Genomic DNA, 22,681 nt, shown 5'->3' with positions numbered 1-22,681 from the left:
TCTTTTTCACTTTACTGCACCATACCCATTGTCGAGATGTCCATCTGCCTAGAAAAAAAATACAGTCCTGTTTCAAACTGATAGCTGCCACCATCCAAGACAGATAACACACACATGGAAGATGTTGAAATGACACCAAAGAGAATCGAATTCCGCTGTTACGGAACATTTTTAATCAAAATCCAACATTGGCTGACAGCACAATGAGAACAAGCACCATTGGAAGGGGTTTTCCCCTGTTAGCACCTACTGAATCACATCAATCCCAGACTGCCTTTGTTACCTATAGATGTCATTCATGTATGCATTGATTTGAATTATTCCTTGTGGCTCTCCTCTCCCTACGCGACTGAGTGTGTCTGTTGTCATGGTGGACACGCTCATGCTTGCACAAAAACACACAGCTCCCAATCCTTAGATCAACACACCACTGCCCGAAAACAATGCATAATTCATTTCATGTAGCATGCAGAAGTGAGGGAAAATGACAGATTAATGTATTTTCTGCAGAACACTTAGCACCTCCAGACTGTTTATCATTTGACATGACAGAAACAGGAATCATTTCCGTCCTCTGTCTGTTCAACTTCAACTTTAAGTGGACAGCCAGCTTTCTTTATCATGGTTGAGGCCCTAATGAATAATAATGAGCTCCCCAAGAGGGCGAAAGGATATCCAAATGCAGTTTTACAGACAAGATTAAGTTAGATTCAATTGAATGTGCTGTTTAATGCAGTGATTGTGGATGAGTGCCACTCCATCAAACACCACAGTGAAAATGAGAATGTGTTTATGATTAAATTCTCCTTCATTAAGTGAAATCCCAGACAGCAGGGGCAGGACTCAGGTTAGAATGTATAATGAGCAACAGAGACAGACTTACAATGTTATTCTGATTTTATAGTGATGGCAAATTTCCCCCCAAAGCAATGACTGGCATTAATTGTAAAACAGGTGTGACGGTGGATGGATCTGATGATCGGCGGTTTGAATCAGTGCTGTTAATAGGTTCCTGTGTGTGTGTGTGAGAGTGAGTGAGTGAGAGAGAGAGAGAGAGAGAGACATTGACTTTTAAAGGTCTTTTTTTAACAAAAAAATTTTTAAAAACATGAACTTTTCACATTAACAATGTTTCCAGGAGAAAGAGAAAAAAAAAAAAAAAAAATTTAAAAAAACTTAAATATACATTTCCAAGCAGCCATCATCAACATCACAAATGCATTGATTTATTCCCATTTATATTTAAACATTTCAATATCTTTGACCAGTTTATAAAAAGTAGATTCAATTTTAATGTGAGATTTTAAGAAACCTTTTAACCACATCAGTTGATCCATCACCACTCAAAAGCTTTTTCCGTGACAACCATATGGCCAGTTTTGCCTGCCCAAATTAAAAATTAATTAAAACATGAACTTCCCTTCTATTATGACTATATTTTGGTCCATAAATGAAAAGGTGTAAAAACTTCCCTCTGAGTATTACACCACTCTTCAATCTATAAAAAAGTGGTTGAAGCCTTTCTCATTCTAAAAACAAATGAAAAATGGTTTCCTGCTCTCCACATAAAGGACAACCCCTCCCTGCCTGTGGGTTAAAATGTGCTCTGTATCTGTTCGTAGCTATAATCCCGTGTACAATTCTCCACTGAAGATCTCCAGATCTCTTCTCAAGAGGTGGTTTGTACACGGACCGCCAGCTACCTTTAGGGGAAGCGCCCAGCCCAAACATCTCCTGCCATTTTGACTCTTTGACACTCTCTAGTGTTTTAAGGTGCCATATTTTAACACAGAGAGTATAAAAGTGTCGATCGAGAGAGAGAAAGAGAGAGAGAGAGAGAGAGAGAGATCGCAGACCCACAGCCATCTCAGGAGCATAATGCATTAAACAAAGATCATTATAGCGGTATTATTATTCATTCAATCAATATAACTCAGTGGCTCTCAACTGGTTTCGCTTCAGGACCCAGATTTTAAATTGGGCACAGAGTGGCCACCCAACACCAAAGTATTAAAACTGTGCATAAGTAAATAAATAATTTCCCTTCAAATCAATTATTGTGTAGTTAATATATTAGTAGAGTAATGTAGTATAATGTAGTTAGAAATTAATAATAAAAATGCTGAAAGAAAAAGATCAGTTTCCACAAAAATATTTAGCAGCACTGTCTTCAGCCTGGAACACACCAAGCCGACGGTCGGCCGTCGGGCAGTTTCCGTGCGTCGGCCGACTAAATCTTCTCAGTGTGTTCCGCACCGTCGGCTGAAATTGGTCCTCGTCGGCTTTGTAACGGCCGATTCGACATGTTGAATCGGCGTCGGGCCGTCGGTGAAAGAGGGAACTCTGATTGGCTGTTCAGCTTAGTGAATGAGTCAGTGCACGAGAATAATAGCAAAACAGCGAGCAAAGTCAAAACGGTACAGATAGAAGGCTGTTCTAATGTTACGTCATCTTACCTGAGTGTTCCTTGGCGAATATTTCAATATTAACACGAGAGGAGTGGAATAAAGAGTGTTTAGCAGGATTGATATTCAAAACGGTAGGCTAAGCACGCACTGCTTTGTTTACGGTTTGTGTATCTGCAGCCGCAGCGTCGGTTTCCCTTTTTGAATAACGAATATAGACGAATATATCTGCAGAAATAGACAGTTGTCTCATTTACACGCAGGCGCAGAACGCGCATTCTAGCTGACAGTCGGCTGTAGTTCTCTCGGTGTGTTCAAGTGCAGCTTTTTACCCCGACGCGAGGCGACAACACAGTCGGCTTTCATCAGCGCTAGTTCGTCGGCGTCGGCTTGGTGTGTTCCAGGCTTTCAACATTGATAATAATCGTAAAAACGTTTCTTGAGCACCAAATCAGCATATTAGAATGATTTCTCAAGGATCATGTGACACTGAACACTGGAGTAATGATGCTGAAAATTCAGCTTTGCATCACAGGAATAAATTGCATTTTAAAATAGAAATGAGTTATTTTAAACAATAATCATATTTCACAATATTACTGTTTTGGGTGGCACGTTGGCTCAGTGGGTAGTTCCGGCTGAGCCAGGAGGCCTTTCTGTGTGGAGTTTGCATGTTCTCAGTGTCAGCGAGCTTTTTGCTCCAGGTACTACAGACGTGCAGGATATTGAAATTGGAATTGGAAAAACAAAAACTGCCCATAGTTATGAGTGAGAGTATGAATATCTGTGTCTGGTGTGTGAGCCATAGAAAGGATAAGAGGTATGGAGAATGGATTAATATTACTGTTTTCACTGTATTTTTTGATTAAATGCAGCCTTGGTGAGCATAAGGGACTTCCTATAATAGGAAATCTAACAATTATGTTAAAAAAACAAACAAAAAACCAGCAGAAGTGTAATTTATCCTTGAACCCACAGTTACCTAAGATTATCTTCGTCAATAGTTTTTCTTTACATAGGTTTTGTTCTTGTTTTTCGAGGATGAGAGCATGTCAGGCAACCTTTTGGCATCTGTTTCATTTGGCTGCTGCTTTTACCAGGTGACAAATTAATTTGCATGAAAATCCTGTACAGAGTTTGATTGTATATGCACGGCCTTTGACATTAGGAACAATAGATATATCAAGCATTTTCTTTTCCTTTTTAAAAGCCTATTTATTTTTGCTGTCCTAAGTATGCACAATTGTAGGTTGATGAATTAAATGTTTCTTTCAGAACAGACCTGCGATCAGGGTCGAGTCTCTATCCGCTATTGGTTAGGATATCCCCTCAGTTGTTGTGCTTGTTTCCTGTCCTACTTCTTTTTGAAAATACCAAAAGGGAATAAAGAATATGACAAGAAATGAATGAGAGCATGTCGAACACGTGCTGTATCCAGTTTTTGGGTTGTGACCCACCAGTTAAGAACCACTGGCCTAACTAATAGCAGGAAAGTTAAAGTTGACACGACGCAGAAGTTGCAATAGTCTTTTCTTTCATATTGTGCTGTACACAAAAGTTTGGGTCTGTAAGATTTTTTGATGTTTTTGAAAGAAGTCTTTATTCTCACCCAGGCTGCATTTATTTAATAAAAAATACAGCAAAAACAGTAATATTGTGAAATTACAATTTAAAATACTTGTTTTCTGTTTTAATATATTTTAAAATGTAATTTATTCCTGTGATGATAAAACTGAATTTTCAGCATCATAATTCCAGTCTTCACTGTCACATGATCCTACAGAAATCATTCTAAATATGCTTATTTTCTGCTCAAGAAAAAAATTCTGATTATTATCAATGTTGGAAAAATAAAAATTCAAAAGAACAGCATTTATCTGAAATAGAAGTATTATGTAACATTATGCAATACCGTTCAAAAGTATGTTTGTTTTTTTAAAGAAAGTAATACTTTTGTTCCACAAGGATGTATTAAATGGATCAAAAATGACAGTAAAGACATTTGTAATGTTACAAAAGATTTCTCATGTGACACTGAGGACTGGAGTAATGGTGCTGAAAATTCACCAGAATAAATTACATTTTAAAATATATTAAAATAGAACACAGTTATTTTAAATTGTAATATTTCAAATTAATAGAGTTTTTACTGTAGTTTTTACTGAGTTTTTTTGGATCAAATAAATGTAGCCTTGGTGAGCAGAAGAAACTTATTTTAAAAACATTGAAAAATCGTACTGATCCCAAACTTTTGAACGGCAGTGTATATCTGAGTGAAACGGCTTTCCAAAAAATAAAAAAATGTAGGTCATGTCATGGTTACAAAGCCACATGTTGTTTCCAATACAATGACATCACCATGGCATATCCACAAAATGGTTTACTTTTATATATCCAATTAACAGATGTTTTTTTGCAAAGCTTTCTCTGCTGCAACATTGCAAGTGTGTTTCGCTGTAATCCTGCCATGATGTATGATATTTATAAGCTTCTCATCTCTTGAACTCTCATGTTCTCATGCTCTCCATTGGCAAAAGAGCTTCAAACTTTGCTAAAAGGGATATTGAGGTTCCATATGAGATTACCTTTTACATGGATTGTTCACCCTTGGAAGAACTGCGTGCCTTGGCATTAGTCATTTTCATTTAACGGCACGAGATCCATTGCCTTGCAGCACCGTTTCACCAATACTGCTGCTGTCACCCTGTTTCATATCCTGGAATGATCCTTCTATTGGAAAATAATGCCAAATGAGAGAATGAGAGAATAAGAGAGGAGGCCTGGAAGAGGCTGTGTAGATCACTAGAGCTCTTTGGACTTTGTGAAAATGTGATCTCGACAATATATTTGATATAAATAAATTCAATTGCACAGCTCCCAAAGTTCCATACACTGACGTATACGCCCATTTGGAAAGAGTAGCAACTATCTGAGGTAGTTTGAGTGATGAATTTACAATTGCAGGACATTTAAACCAGCTATTCAATGAGTAAAATGCATGAAGAAACCTAGTTTAAATACTCCCTTTTCAGACTTTATTTATGTACTGTTTTACAATAACATATTATTATTTTAACGTATTTTAACTCGCACACTCCCGGAGGACCCCGGTTTGAAAACCTCTGCACTAAACCAATGAAAGTCTTTTTTTTTTTTAACTAAAAGGTTTAAAGAAAAGGTTTTAGGTTTCATTTTAGGTTTCATTTCCTTTTCATTTGAATATCTGACAAGCAGTTCTTAATTTCATGCTTATTCTGTTTTATATTACAGAGTATTCACTGCTAAAGATCATGCTTTATTCATCACAAATAAAATTGCCATTCATTGTTTTCTCAAACACCTGAAGACAAAAGCCAAATTGTGATTTAATTAGCAATAGCCTTATATGACCCCACTGTCCACATCCTCAGTCGTACACACAGTCTGCAACAAAAGCCACAAAACAATGGTGTCCCAGAGAGGGCAATGAGTGTCTCACGGGCGCTGATACTTGACATCTGGCAATCACTGTGTGCTTCCCTCTTCCTGCCATGGCTGCACTTTGCTAATGTCAAGAGCAAGTGGGAGACACGCAGAGAATAGTCCTCTCTGATTTGCAGAAGATATCACTTGCGAGCTCAGATGCCCTTCTGCCATCTCCATCCCAGAGGGATGTGCAGCTCCCGAAATACCCTCCTGCATCTTTAATGAGAAACTGAAAAGGTATCTTATAGTCATATTGTTGACTTGTTCTCAGTCTATGTGCTTTGTGATAACCTTGACATATTTAACCTCAAACACCCTGAGGAGTCTGGGGATTTTCAGACAGATGCTATTGCAGCGGATGGTTAGAAGTGGATGACACAGATAAATCGTAGTAAATGTATAGTAATAAATGGGGTATCAAAACAGATGGCGCAGGTTTGATTGACAGACATATGGTAAAGCAGATGCAAACACATTTTTCTCCACCTGCTAAAATCTCAAAATGATCTCTTTGTTGTACTGTAGGTTTCACTTTGGTCTAGCGATGTAAACAAGATCCTAGGGGTTACTTTAAAAATTCCTTTATTCCTTTACTCCCTAAAAAGCCCTGAATTGCAGTACTTTTTATGGAAAGCAATGAGTTACGTCACTTTTGCATTACTTTTTCTCATCTGGGCTGGGCAACAAAAGTTTGATTTTGCCCTTTCACTCCAAAAGTGCAAATGAAAAAGGAAATGCAAATTCACTCCTGTACAGTAGAGGGTGCTGCTCAAACAAACCTTTCATCTGTGCTGCCATTCTGGACTCTCAATACTTGAGATCAGGAATTGGATAATTGTTATAAAATTAAAAAAATTATTCCACTTATCAATTCCTGTGTGTTGCATTCAAGTGCAAGAAGACGCAAAAGAGATCTAAATTCAGCACTCGCACACTGTTTTCTGTGCTAGACATATCCAGAACAGTGCACAAAAAAGCCGCTTCTCATATAGTGCACAAATACACACAGAATTAAGTCAAAATATCCTCGTAAACGCAGTCGGTTTTGTCTTAAGTGAGCGTAAACAGTTAAGAACGCGTGTAATAGTATATTGTATACTTGCATTGGGTCTTAAAGTGACAGCAGCCTGCAACTAACCCTCAACCAAATCCTAATCCTACCCTAACCCTATAGTAAGTACATGTAGTTTCTTAATATTACTCAGTGCTTAAATGTATAATTACACTGTAACAATGACACCTTAAAATAAAGTTTAACCAAAGAAAACTATGCTGTGTTATTTTACATTTAATAACAATTTATGAACTTTGTTCAGTATTTGTTTGTGCTATTGCTATTGTTTTTTTGTTTTTTTTGTTAGTTTTTTTTGTATTACTGACTGTACTTGTCTTTAATAATGTTTGAAATTGATATAAGTCTAGGTTATTAGTTAGTTGTTCTCTAGGCTGCTGGTTTTTTCCATGGTATTCAGCTGCAAAGACAAAGAATAAATATGTTTGATATCTAAATATATGACTTATTTTTTTTTTACCATTTTGGAATCGCTAAAATTCAAATGATAACCAAAAACCTATTTGCTTTTCTTTAATCAAAACAAACTCAAAATTACACTTGTTCAGGTTATCTGGAAACAAAAGCACAAGAAACAGAACAACACATTTTAGAAGATAGCTACACTCCAGTTATCTGTATGTATATTTACAATAAAACAAAATATGTTATACAACACCACCCTGCCTCTTTTCATTTTCATATTAATAGCCACACAAATGTGGTTCAGGCAGTGGCGTAGGTTTGATTTTGAAATTGGTGGGGACGGGGACATCAATATAAATATATTTTAAATTTTGATCGAAATTATTGCTAAGGATATATCAGTGTCACTGGATATTGGTAGGGACACGTCCCTAGCGTCCCTACTACATTCTACGCCCCTGGGTTCAGGCAACAGGTACATTGGCTATCTTCACTGCAATATATGAAACATATTAATACTCTATGTGGTTCAGGCGATGTGTGCATATATACCCTGATTATCTTCACTGTTGTCACGGTTATCTGGACTCACTCATCTTTAGTTTCACTTTAATGTACTTTCAGTTTGTTGTCATCAGTCACGTTTCTTTGTCTTTGTTTCCCACCACTCATCTGTTCCCATGGACACTAATCTTCCACCACAGCTGCACATCATTTAGTTCGTTACCTCTGTGTATTTAGTTCCTCTGTGTTCAGTCTTTAGTTGTCGGTTATTGTTTGTGTGTGCGTTATACACGCTGTTATATTTGCTACCTTCTAGTTTAATAAAACCTTGTTCACTGTAAAAAGTGAACAGTTGGATCAACTTTAAAAAATTACTTCAATTGGTAACACCTAAAGAAATTAAGTTTTCTTAACTTAAATTATCACATTTTATCGTGAAAAACATGATAATTTAAGTTGAGAAAACTTAATTTCTTTAGGTGTTACCAATTGAAGTAATTTTTTTAAGTTGATCCAACTGTTCACTTTTTACAGTGTTTATTAATCCTGTTGTCTGTCTTCATCATTGTGACAACTGTATGTACATGCATAATAATATGAAATATGACATAAAACACAACCCTGTCTTTTTGTTAAATATCAGTTTTAATGATCAACAATAGCCATTATAAAAGTATAAGTATAAAGTATAAAGAAGCTATACAATAGAAAATAAAGACAAGCAAACAATTCAGGCAAAAGATTCAGTACAAAGTCAACGCTATAGTACAACGGTACAGTTATGATGGTTTTCTTCTCCACCATTGACGCTTTATAGTTGGTCCAAGATGCTTTTTATGATACCTGGCTGTTTCAAGTCCGCACAAGTCACCTCTCCATGCATCTTTGATAAAAGAGGCAGAGATTGAACACACCCGGGGTTTGAACTGTACTTGGCTAGATGTGAACTTTGAATTGAAACCGTACTTGGGCAGCGACTGATGACATTTCACAAGTCCACAAGAACACAAGTACAGAAAAGAATGCATATTGAAAAACGGCTATGAACTACGACAAAGAAAACTGAACTAGGAACAGTGCAAAACCAACTCAAGCAAAACACTGACACAGATCAGACGTGACACCTTCAGAGTTTATAGGTTTATCGGATGGATGGATGGATAGATAGATCTTTTAATAACATTATCAAAGCTTTAGTTGGACAAGTCTAATGTTTTTAAACATTACTAGTATGTACTCATTCAAATGTAATGTTCCTATAATATATGCAAAATGATCAGATAGAGAAAACACTCCCTTAATGTTTTTCTAATGTTCACATAACCAAGAAAAAAAAGTTGGATGTTTTGAACATTTAGAAATAACATTTTCATACTTAATGGGAAGTTAGCAAAACGTTCTTAGAGCATATTTTTGTAAGCTAGGTCTTTATCCATGCACACACAAACCTCAAATCAAAGTGAAAGGGCGTTATAGTCCATCCATCATGTGTCTAACAAGGACAGATGGATCTCTCAAATCAAATTGGTGACATTTTACGAATCAGTAGCTGCAGTGAACACAGGGCACATACGACGCGTTTGCTGTCCCATTCAGTTGATGGCTATCCTCTTGATTTAATTGTTTCCTGGAGAGCAGAGCAATTTTGACTTTTCTTATCAGAAATTGTGTAGCAGAAGCCGTCAAATGAAAGCGTAATGATTTTCCTTAACCATACGTCTATTATAATAGCACAGCACTGTCCAGCAGTGGCAGTTTGCTGTTTTAGACACACAGGAGGCTTCTGACCCAGATACAAGAAGGAAAACACCCATGCATAACTTAAGGTGCTACATCTTTTTCAGGCCAGTAATGTATTAACTATAGGATGCTGGAGCGAGACGGTGGCATGACAGAGTTGTTCTGCAAACCCTTGCATTCTTTCAAAAAAGACGGTGCTTTTCAAGGGGATTTAGTTGGCTGAATGATATTTGGGTTCCTTATCTGACTCAGTGGAGCATTTAGACTATCAGTGGTGTTCAGGCGGTGCCTGGATCTTTCCTTACATAATACGAGTAGTCGCATTTTAAACCTGTAATAGATTACCTTCAGAACCTTTGTCCATTACCTGGCCTTGAATGCATTTAAAAACTAAATCCAATGTTGTTTCACTCATAGCACTCCATCAAAATGATCAATTGGCCTGTTTTTATATTAGACAGATGTTTATGGAGACATATATTCATATATCTTCATCAGATATTAGCTTGTCATGCAAGAGTTAGACTGGATCACTTTTTTCAGATTAATTTTAATTAGTTAATTGCGAAACCAGTTTTTTGCTGTTTCATTCTATTATTAGGCCCTACAATAAGTTTTGGGAGCATCAGTTAGAAAGAATGGCTTGAATATGATAGACAAATTGCATAATTTTCCATCAAAAGTGTATCTGTTAATGCAAAACTGTGTTACTGTATTATTAATTGATTTATAACTGAGTTATAATATTTTAAGATTTAAAAAATGTGCATATATTTTTATCAGAGTGTCTATTTAAACCAAGTGCAAATAGCCCACCTTGTTGCGTCAGCTTTTAACACAAATCCATCTTTTTCCAGTCTCATTATTCTCCCTTTTCCCATCGCATATCAGCTCAAAGAGGCGATTGTTTTAAATAAAAATGAAGAAAATATTCGTGGAAATAAAATGTCAAACGGTGTGGGAATAAAGTGTTTATCAGGTAGGGTTAGAGGGTGGGTAGGGGAGGCCTTTGGTAACAAGGCAAATTAATGTCCCAGTAAGACTGCATTCATTTATGATTTTAATAAATATAATCTTATGATTTTAATAAATATAATCACTGAAAGTTGTTATTATTGCATACTGTTTTATACTGCCACTATTTGCACAAAGAATAAATAGCATCTAACTACTATTTACACTTTGTGCAAAGAAAATACTGCCATTTTTACTTAGTGTAAATAGCATCTATCTTAGTGTTATTAGTTATCCTTCATATTTGTGGTGGGTTTGAAAAATCTGAACTAAAAAATTCTTATCATTGAATCCTGTATAAATTTTTTCACAATCAGATTTCACACTCTTCTCATTTTGAGTGCCTGGCAGTTTCTCATTTTTAATTAACACTCTTTCTCATATCAGCTCAGTGGATCTGAAATATATCGTGCTACATCTTTTGTCTGACTTTCAGGCAGTTTGAAATGAAACAATACTCTGACATTTGTAGGTTGTTGGTAATGACTCTGTGTGGATTTCTGTGGCGCTCTCTCATGAGAGCGGCATCCTGCATGTCTAATGAGCACTAGTGAGCAAATAAACATATGGAGTGGATAATGAGGACATCAGTGTTTATAACACCAAGCAGTCCAATCTCACACTCTCTAAGAGTTGGCACATTTACGGATGTTTAACATGGTTTACACTGTATATTTTATTATTTACCTTTTGATCATCATTCGCCCATTTATTTGATCATGTTACATACAGTATATCTTTCTCCTCTTGTCATGTGTCATACAGTGTGGAGTGGCTGTGCACAGAAGTCAAGAAAACAAATTTTTATGATCAAGTGACCTCATTTTTAAAGGAAGAAAATGCTCTGCCACTCTCATTTAGTGCCCATTTAAAGCACAATAGCGGATCATGATAGAAGCAAACAGCTTTCATACACACACACTGCTTCTCTATCGCTCATATGCAGCAGTTTCACAGGATTGTGCTCTCTTCTCACATTCAAAATGAATTGTGACCTAACTTTTTCAGAGCAGCTTATACTTCTGTCCGGCTGCTGCTATCTGTCTGTTTGAACGGGTGTTGTTAATAGTGCCAAATAGAACTGGTCAAGTTAATCAAGTCAGTAAAATAGTAATCAAATTTGTCCCTGCACAAAGAGTATAGCAGTGGTTATAAGTTTACATATACCTTGAAAACTGTTTATAATTTTAAGAGGGATCATAAAAATAGCATGTTGTTTTTTAACTAGTAAAAAATTGCTAGAAATTTGAAGAGTATTATTTTACAATAAATTACCGTAGCCAGATATATGCCAGTTTAAGAAATGTAATTGTTTACCAAGTAATTGTTTTTAAGTCACTATAATGGTGATTAGTGTTGATGTATATTCATATTCAAATTTCTGATCTAGCCAAGTCAGAAGTGTGACAAATGAAAACATTTGTTAAAACGAATGTATATATATATAGTCTTTCATTACCTCCTAACAACAACAAAAAAAAAACTCTGTAATCAACTCGGCTGTCACCACTCTTAAAAATCTGTGATTATGTGATCTCTCTTCACATTTGCTGAAAACAGCAACTGCTGTAAGCTGTCGTCTCACTGAATATTTTCCTTAGGATATAGTTTTACAGTTCATTTCATTAAGTATCATCCTTCTCTCAAAGCTTATATACAAAGATAGCTCAAAGCTTATATATATATATATATATATATATAGATATATAGATGACATCAAAAGCTGTCCCACACACAGCTGTTAGCGAAGTGTCACTTAAAGTAGAATAAAATACAACAGATATGCCACTGTTACCGTTAAACTTTGACTGACAAACATACTAAGGTCTGTATTATAGGGATGATCCGCTGTGGGCTGTTATGGGCCGTTTTACATCCTCGTTTTTAAACCTGGTCCATCGTAGCAGATCACACTGCAGTCCACTAATACCAAAGTTGGATGTGATCCCAGCAAAACCTCGAAAACTTTTTCTCCTCAGTGTCAGATAACAATTGCTAATTAATGGGCTTGTTAATGTTTCCTTGTTCGGCGGGCTAGTGGAGATGGGGTATTTAACAACACAAGAACAAACACCGAAGGTCCATCAATTGCAAACACTGAGCTTGCTTAGCATGTGGGTGGTGGAACCCATACAAGAGGCTGGCTGCTTGCACTGCAAACAGAGCATGAACGCGTGTGTTGCCATGACGAGAGCGATAGCACAAGGAGAAGATGGTGTAAAGGCAATTTGCAACCAAACACTTGGGAGGAAGTTCTCCCAGTGGAAATGAGTCAGCTTCTTACACAAAACAAAACAAACACTAAGATACCCAGGAAATTGAATAGAACCAAGCATGGGATCACTCCCACTTACTGCTACTTCTGTCAAATTTTCAAAAGAGTAGGCCGAAAAATCTGTGGTGTACAAAATGAACAGCATGTATACTTAACAGGAACGTTTTGGCCCAAGAAAACGACAAATGTCCTTTAAAAAAGAGGTGTTTATCTCTCCATTTTTATTATTATTATATATTCGCTTTGATTGACTTCATGGAGTTTATTTTTCTTATTGATCTCGCCAACCTTGAGACACACTTGGTGTGCTACGGCTCTCTACTCACGTCATTATGTGCTCAGCTCGCCACTTACAGTTTGCCTGAGGTCACAGATCTGAGGACACTCATCTCACTTAATAATGTCTTGCTGACCTTTGCCCTTTGCCTGTTAAAGGTTAAATCCCAATAGCAGCAGTGATTCATTGGGACTTTGGCAGAACACTTACAAAACATTTATTGTACACAAATACCAAAGGATTTAAAGGGCATGTAAAATCGCTCCCCTAACTGAAGAATTGAAGTCACTTACTGTATATTCACCAAAGCTACATTTGATCAAAACTACAGTAAATTCAGTAATATTCTGAAATAGTATTACAACTTAAAATAACTGTTTTCTATTGTAATAAATTTAAAATGTAATTTATTCATGTGACGGCAAATTCCTTGATGACAAAGCTTAATTTTGAGTTGCCATTACTCCAGTCTTCAGTGTCACATGTGTTGGGGTAACGCAAGTTATGTAATCAGATAAAAAATTTCAAGTAACTAGTAAATAAATGCTTTGCTTTTAAATTCACAACAAAATATCTGAGTTACCTCCTGTCCCCATGTTGAGAGAAATCGAGATTTAGTGCAGAGGCGTTGTGTGCGCTGTGTAAACATGATGGTTATTGTAGTTCTAAAGTAAATGTGAGCTTGCATTTACTCATCTCATTTGCACAAAAACAGATTCAATATTCCTCAAAATGAATAAAAACAGTGAAATGTAAATTCAGAATATTACTCAAACTGGCAGTAATTAAATATGCTAAATAACACAAATATACTTTATGTATTTAATCTCACTTTATTAACCAATGTCTTCGCTGCTGACCTTCGATGATCCAATTCAGCCATATTAATAGGAATAGGAATAATATTAATATTAATATTAATGCCTATGCCATATTGATCAATGTGATATGGCACTAAAACTTAAAACTTCTTACATCAAGGTTTATCAAAATAAAACTGAACACTTCAATATTGCATTTGACACAGTCTCAGTTAAGCTCCTCAAAAAGGGCATAAGTGAACCAACATCCTTCAAAATGGTCTCTTCAATATTATGGATACATAAAATAATGTGAACTCTAATTAAAGCCTAAAAAGTCAAAGCCCACTTGCACTGGACATGCTGGTTTTGGCCTCATCAGCAGCCATGTCCTCATCTCAAATTTAAAACACTTGCGAACCAGCAGCTACCAAATAATACACTCACATTCGTGTAAAGTAGACTTGTTGACAAGTTTGGATGAGTAAGGGCAAAACACACAGAATATAGTACCTACAATGCCCTGTTGATGGCGATATTGCTTCTTTTGTAACAGAAAAAAAATGCTGCAGAAAAAGTTAGGTGCCATGCAAAATGTTATGCATAATTACATTACTCATTACAAATGTATTGGAGTAAAGAGTACATACTTATTCAAAAATGTAGAGAGTAAAAGTTGCTAATATCCTTGATACGCAGTCAAAGTACAAAGTAACCAAAATGATGCTCAAGTAACTAATGACATTTACTCAAATACTTTACCACTGGTGCACTCAAAGTGTTCAGTATCCGTTTCCCTGAGTCATCCAATTTTGAACATTACATAAAAGGATGTAACGATGCACTTCTATTAGCAAATAAATAATATTTTCCACGCGCTTCGGCAAAACAAAGGAAAATAATCTGTTATTATTTGACAAAAACATTAGAGAAAAGAAGCGTACTAAGTGCTAATGGGTGTACAGTATAGTCTATAGTGTTTTTCAGAAGCTCTGTTGAGCAGTAATCTGTGTGATGTCTGGTGTGGTATGACTCACTGCGTGGCGTTCAGTACAGACGTGTGTCAGCAACCCTGCTGCAGGGCTAAGTGATTAATTAGTCACAACAGGAGCTCTGCGCTGACAACTCTGCCACGCAGGTTACACCTCTTTGATCGTCATTCACCGCTGACAATTCATCTCTATGAACAGGAGGAAGTCAAGGGAGGAAATCAATGAGAGCGGTTGTATATACATACCATCACTTATTCTTTGACTGTCACATCACAGGAGGCAGATTGGACCGGGTTGTGACACTAGCCGCACACACACACATCGCACAGCTCATTATCAGATCCATTCAGTTGGATTCTTCTTTCATCTGCCTGCGACCTACTGTATGTACAAAAAGTTTTAGAGGCTTTAGGTGTCTGTTTCTTTTTTGTTATTGGTGGCAATCCCAAGTGACACTAGTCAGCAGTAAGCAAGACATATTATTAGGGATGACTAAAAAAAATCTGTAAATTAAGACAAAATAATGATGCAACCCTTTAACAATGTTTTGTTTTGTTTGCAGAAGGCGGCCAGATAAACAACATGATGCAAACGCACCAGTATCCAGCCCTCAACCAGCTGTCCCATGTCTATGAGCAACAGCAATTGGCAAAAGAGCTCAACAAATACGCCTCACTGAAGGCCGTGGGTAAGGATCATTATTAGCATGTCAGTGTTATACTCTCATGTGGATCTTTCCTGTACAAAACTCATAAATTATTCCTCTTATTGAACATAGCATTTACCGCAGAATATTTTAGAAATGATTAATGTTTTCCAGAATAAGAGGCTTTGAGAGCTGTTTTATCACTGGATCTGTATTGAAAGAGAGTCACTGAACCTCATTACAGGAGTTTTCAAATAATATACACGTGTGTGTGTGTGTATATATATATATATATATATATTGCATACATACATGAAATGGCAAAGCTTATTTTCTGCAGATATTACTCCAGTCTTCAGTGTCACATGATCCTTCAGAAATCATTCTAATATGCTGATTTGTTCCTCAAGAAACATTTCTTATTATTATCAATGTTGAAAACAGTTGTGCTGCTAATTTTTTTAAATAGTCTATTCTATTTCATCATTAAAATCTATTTTCACATTCACTTCACATTCAAAGTTGTAGATGAGTGTATATACGGAAATTAAAATAAACATAACTGGGAAAACTGAAACTAAACTACAATAAATTTGCATGACTTCAAAACTAAATCAAATAAAATATGTTATAATATGAAATGGCATATTAGAAAACTTGAAATCTTTACAACCACCTTGCATTAAATGTGAAAATGCCTCTACATAGTAATAGCACTAGACTGAAATTCTAAAGGTGTTACAACTTTTTAAAATGTCTTTACATTTAAATACATTTAAAATAAAAACTAAATACAATATATAACCAAACTAAAACCAACAATGATAGTGCACACTAAACTGAAGACAAATACAACAACATTTAAAATGTAAGACTATTATAACCGTGTTGAATTGAAAAAATTGTCTGCTAAACGCATACATGTAATGCCATGGTTTAACTGTAGTATGTTGCTACTATTGTTTCTCCAACTAATCACCTGAGAATTCCTCAATCAATGTGGTGACGCCTAAAGAGAGTCTCACTGATGCATATCATTTATACAGTGAAGTCACTTCAAGCTTCCTCCCTACCAGACAGCTAAATGTTCTGATTTCACCTTATCATGGATGATGTATACTATGAGATCATCGAGCAGAGAAAAACTGACCCTCTGGCATCATGGTTATTTTTTCTTATTTAATTGCCTTCTCCATGAAAATTCCCAAAGGTGCAGAATTGTTAGAGCTGATAAGTCCCAATTCTACAAATCAATACTTCTCTCTTAGTCCCTAAATACATCTCTAAGGTCACAGAATTGGATTTCCAAAAGTGGAGCTTCTAATAAAGGCCTGCACTAGAATATCCTCCCACCAAAACCCTTTGAGATCTGATGACACTAACTCCATGCGTGGAGTCACTGAGTTTCGAGCCGATTGATATTTGAACTCTGTCTGGGGGCACTAGTTACAAAACCACGATTCATCTTGATTATGGCTCTTGAGGATGTGCACTGTTGAGCGCTGTAATTGATTCACTCGTCTGTTGTGATGATCCATGTATCTGAAACAGGGAGCAGTGCAACTGTGAAAAAATGTCCACCACGCGTAACGTCTCCGTCTTCTCCCACAGGGGCAGACGAGCAATAAATAAGATTTATCATCACACCGCAGACCAAACTCGTTTTAAGCGTGAAAAGTTGATCTTCAAGGTCGTCAAAGCAGCCGACCATCAAAAGCAGATTGAGGAAGTCACACTAGGATGCCCGGTACTCTAAGAGTAATGATCCCCTTACAAACATGAATCACCTAAAGGACACATAACCCAGAGGAACGCGACAGGCAGTACTTACACTGACCACAGATTGAAAACATGAACTGTTTGCGTGTTAAACTCTTGGATTCAGATGCTAATGTTTCTGCAGGAAAGGTTGAACACTAACTTTACTATTGCACTGTGTACCAACTGTAATGGCTATTTTTGACTGGATGATTATGTCCAATATGTTGTTGTCATAAAATGGAAATTCCCCCTATCTATTTTCTAAATGCATGTTATTGATCTTATTGATCAATATAAGAGTGCACCATTCATCCATGCATGTTATTTATTTATTTATTTATTTATTTAAATTTGAGCTCATAGTTCATCGTCAAAATGTCATTGATCATCGATCTTCCATTGAAATGACAGACTTCTCTCTGGTGATGTATGCCGGAAATTTCCAATCATTTAGGGTACGTTTACACGACAACGATATGCTTAAAACGGAGACAAATAACAAAAACGGCATGACAAATCAGAAAACACAACGAAAAATCTGAAACACAACGACAAGTCAGACAAAACGTAAAAGGTAGGTATATGTGGCGAATGGAATACTGACTGCTGATTGGATGAGACATCTGTCAATCAAGACATGCAGAAAGTACAGCAAACTGCGGCAGGAGAAAGTCGAATCAATTTTTTATTGATTTTTCATAGATAGGATCACATACTGTACAATTACCCAAAGGTTTCTTCACAATAAACAGAACAAAAATTGACCCTCTGAATCCCCCAACGGTCCCCCAGGTCCAAGACCTTGTAATAAAATTGCAATAAAAAAGAAATTACCTGAATAAAAATTAGATACATAAATACAAAACACAGATACAGACTGCAATATGAGAAACTTAGGATAAGTATAATAACACAGATCATCAGAGGTTTACAAGTTCAATTTGTCCCCCAAATTAAATTATTCCATCTTAAAGCTTTCCTGTCAGTTCATCTGCAGCAGGTTGAGCAGGTTGCTCAAGGGTTGAGGCTCTAGCTTAATTTATTCTAGCCGTTGAAAGTTCTAACATTACTATATCATGAAACTGAAATAGCCAGTGTCGCACAGATAAATTATTGGGAGGGAGCCATCTTTGCGCAATTATCTTTTTGGCAGATGTTAGACCTGTCAGCCAGATCTTTCTTTGTAGCTCAGTGAAACCTAAATTGGAATCATCATTTAGAAGGAGCACAGATGGTTGCACTGGTATATCTTTCATCATATCATATCAGACAGTACTGATGTAATCTTTTCCCAAAACTCACAAACCTTCTCACATTTCCACACCATATGCATGAATGTTCCCACTTGTTGGTAGGGGCAAAAATTACAGTTATGATTTGGAGATGGTTTTTAGTGAGGGAACGTTTCGTTGGTGTCCAGTACAATATATGACTAAATTTGGTCTCCTTTCCCCAAATTGTGTTCAGTGGTAATTGTTTTTGCTTAATTTCAAGAGGGCGAGGATAGACAGCTGACACTACTCTTCTTTGAGAGGGATTAAAGAAGCAACTGTGAACTGGGTGTGCTTCAAGAGCTGTTCCTCACAGAACCGAAATTTTCTTCAGATAGAAGAGCGTTATGTACCCAGTCCAAAAAAACATTACTTGAAATTATGCTACAAAAATTGCCTATCACAGGGAGCTATTGAGGAAAAAGTAGAATAGATGCTATTACTCCTAAATTCAAATTTTATATTGGACTGTTTTGGCACAACAAAACGAACATTATGTTCAATTGCTGTTGTTTCTGTAGAAAAGGTGGCACACTGTGTACCAACTCTAATGGCTATTCTTGGTTGAAAGGTTATAGCATAAATGTTGAAAATGTTATACAGATGTTAAAGAGGTCATGGCATAAATAATATATCATTAATATAGATGAAAGGGTCATATCATATTTTTTATTATTTATATTTTTATTAAACTTTTTTTTTTAAATGTTCTTGTTTTATAACAAAATCATAATTAAAATAAAAATATGTAATATTTTTAAATAAATATATATAAAAAATTAAGTATGACCCCTTTAAATCTTGAATTTATTTGAAAATTAAAATGGTGATGTTCATCTGAGTGAAATGTATTATCAAAAAATAAATAAAAAAATGTCAGGGACTTGGTTCTATCCATCGGTTGTTGATATGATGGAGGCAGATCTGAATGTGAGCTTGAGGTCTATTGTAAGAAAGGGGCGGGGTTTAAGCAGGCAGACTTGGGGCCTGTTTACACGACAACGTTTTCAACTAAAAACGTATAGCTTTTAGTTTCTCATTATATGAAACTTTTATGTATGACAACTTCACACAATTGCAATCTCCCTTGAGCTGAACTAACCTCACTCTTCCTCTCTATGTTTTCATCAGCGGCCAAAGCCAATGGTGATTTCCTCAACAAGCAACACCGTCACTTGGTCGAGTTGGCGGCTAAGGGAAGCCTGCCGCTTCATTCAGTCAGAATGGAGCATGTGGAGCCCACAGCTTCTTATGTCACTGAGGTCCCGTGCCTCAAGCAAAATGGACAGAAGCCCAAAAGCATTAAAGCCAACGTGGCCCATCCCGCGATGGCCTACAGCTCCAATACAATCGCAAACCCCGGCATGATGAGGAGCTGGGAGAACGCAGAGACTGCGGGTCGCCGCAAAACCTACGGCCCTAGGAAGGTGTGCACGATGGAGCGAGTTAATGAGCTTCACACTGCCCGCAGTCATCATTACCTACCAACGCAACCCTACTTTGTAACCAACAGTAAGACTGAGGTGACTGTGTAAGAGGCTGAAAATGCTTCAAAGCAAGTGGCAGAGAGCCAAAAGTGATTACTGTCATGAAAGGACTCTCCACACTGCCCCTAGTGGACTGGAGGCACAACAGGGGTGAGCACGTTACGCTCTCACGATAACATCCACTGACTGTGAGGCCAGGGACACTTGGAAATGTTCACCACAATTTATATCCACTGTAACAATGATGTGTTTGTGTTCTGTCAATGGCAAGGTAAAAGGAAACAGATGTAAAGAATTGGCACACGAAAAGATTCAGATCAATAGCAATAAGATCTAATAAATGTGTACGGAAAGAATGGCTTTGGAGAGATAAGACATTACAGAAATGAAACATACCGGATTATCGATCCCAGATATTAAAGGGCTGGCGTGGAGTATGAAACACAGAGTGATGCTCTTATCTGAAATAATATACTGAAAATTTGTTGGGTGCGATATTGATTTGATGATAGTGGCATGAAGACATTAGGCTTGAGGCTGTGCCTTTTGTTTTCTCATTATAAAACACCTCGGTCAAGCAACTAAACAAATGATGCTTGAAATATGGAGTCAGAAGAGTATTAGCAGCGATGGTCACGTTACTGAAAATATATCATAATGCGGAGGTAGCATTGCCATGCCATGAGCAACACTGTTAAAAAAACATGGAGGCTTGGACACAACTTGTGTTTTTGGAAATATGTGTTTGGTCTCCTTTTTGCGTTACATTCGGCATTACTTTTTTATGTGTACTCTCAAATGCATACGAGCATGTTGAAATATTTGTCAAAATGTCATCAGTAGGTGTATCTGCTGCCACATGTAAGGTTGTTTTGCACTTTTACAAATGTGTCGTACAGAAGGTGCATTTTATTTCATTTTTTCCCCCCAAACAGATACAACTATAAAAGTATATTTATACCATTGCCAATATATTTATGCAGATTATACAGTACATTGTGCCAAGAAGTAGCTGGTTGAAGTTGTTGTGTTCAGCATTATTTATTTAAATATAATGATTTATTTTGTTTTATTCAATAGTATGTTCAAGACAGAATGTTTCTAATGGAGTGGTAATTGTGGAGATGAAAACAAAATAAAGCTTTTTCTTTCCTCATTCTCTTCATCCTTATTTTCCCCTTCCATCGCTGTCTTTGATGCTAACAGGATGTTGCATTGTGAGGTTTTTGTAAACAGGTCGATGAACTTTGTTGTATACAATTGAGTTAATTCAGTAATTCTCCTCCAATCATCTCCTCTGATTGCAGGAGAACCAGATCATGTGGAATAACTCTAGTCTAAGACGGATCCTGTCAGCCTCACTGCCTGGTGAAATCTCTTTCTCCTCCATGCTTCTCAGTTATTCTGTTGTATGTTGTGTGCATGAGCAGTGAGCAGTGTCGTAACTGCTTGTTTGTGCATCGTGAAATCTTACTTTTGCAAATTCACGGTATTTTTATTTTATTTTATTATTTTCCTTTCTTCCATCACTCACTAAATCTACAATAAAAAAGAAGCATGAGAATAAATAAAGTATAGACTATAACTCTGCACTGTAAAGCCTTTAAATATTCCATAGCACACACTCTCCCGCCAAATTCGGAGGTCCATCAAAGGCTGTTGTGGTGTTTTGTTAGAAACAGCCAGGGAACAGGCAGCAAGTCTTTCATCTGCTGCAATACCGAGGAAGTCCCAGATGAGGAGCAGGGAAGGAAAGGGCTCTGATTGATTTGATTCAGGCACTTTGAGCAAGAATAAGTCAGCTAATCCAATCCTCAGCTGCACACATTCACCTCTGAACAGGTGCCTGGAAACAGCCAGCGATTGAATGAGCCCGTTTCTGTGGGGGCCTTGTTGAGCTGCCAGAAATCAAAGTTCTGCTCGGCGAATTAAGATCGAGGGTGCAAGTGACCTAGTTAACCGAATCAGTACCGGCCTGTTCAGTATACAGACACATTGTATCTGGAGAGCGGGTGGTCGATTGCATTTGTTTGTTGAGGTCCCAGGCTGAGCATTGCATTTTACTATGGCTTCAATGTCTATATGAACTTGAGAGATAAAACAAAAGATATTATTCTACAGAAAAACTATTATATTTGGCTTATCTGGCTCTCTATATAGGATGTACAGTATCGTCATGTATGCCAAGTTCCATTATATATTATCAACACCAGTGTGATTAATATACATTTTTAAAATTTCAAATTATATATGCAAAAAGTGATATATTTATCTTAATTCATTTAGCAGATGCTTTTATCCAAGTGACTTATAAAGAGAATTGTTAAGCATATGTGCTGCAATACAAAACTGTTCAGAAAAGTACGAGCCAGAACAGAAAGAGTGGAACAACAATGTCTAGATAACAGGGCAATATAATTCTGTGGATGAAATTTATTCAAATGCGTTCTTTATCAATGAATGATTCATTGCTAAATCAGTTGATGCATGAATATTAGTTATGTCAGTTCGTTTCACATATGCACATAAGCACAAGAATTGACTAGGACCAAAAATCACAGCATATT

At 36.7% G+C, this 22,681-nt stretch overlaps 1 protein-coding gene across 1 annotated transcript in view; it reads left to right on the top strand.

Annotated features, from left to right (window-relative positions):
* Positions 1-21,270, top strand: part of shisa9a (shisa family member 9a) — a 30,329-nt gene extending 9,059 nt beyond the window's left edge. The window contains exons 3-4 of the mRNA XM_084134847.1: positions 15,512-15,637; positions 19,759-21,270. Coding sequence (XP_083990973.1) covers positions 15,512-15,637; positions 19,759-20,162 — 530 coding nt within the window. The 3' untranslated portion in view covers positions 20,163-21,270. The remainder of the gene's footprint in view (positions 1-15,511; positions 15,638-19,758) is intronic.
* Positions 21,271-22,681: the final 1,411 nt, after the last annotated feature.

This window comes from Abramis brama (genome assembly GCF_963993115.1).
Source record: "Abramis brama genome assembly, chromosome: 14".
In the NCBI taxonomy this organism is placed as follows: Eukaryota; Metazoa; Chordata; class Actinopteri; order Cypriniformes; family Leuciscidae; genus Abramis; species Abramis brama.
Note: the sequence above shows the minus strand (reverse complement) of the source record. Positions and strands in the feature narration are given on the sequence as shown.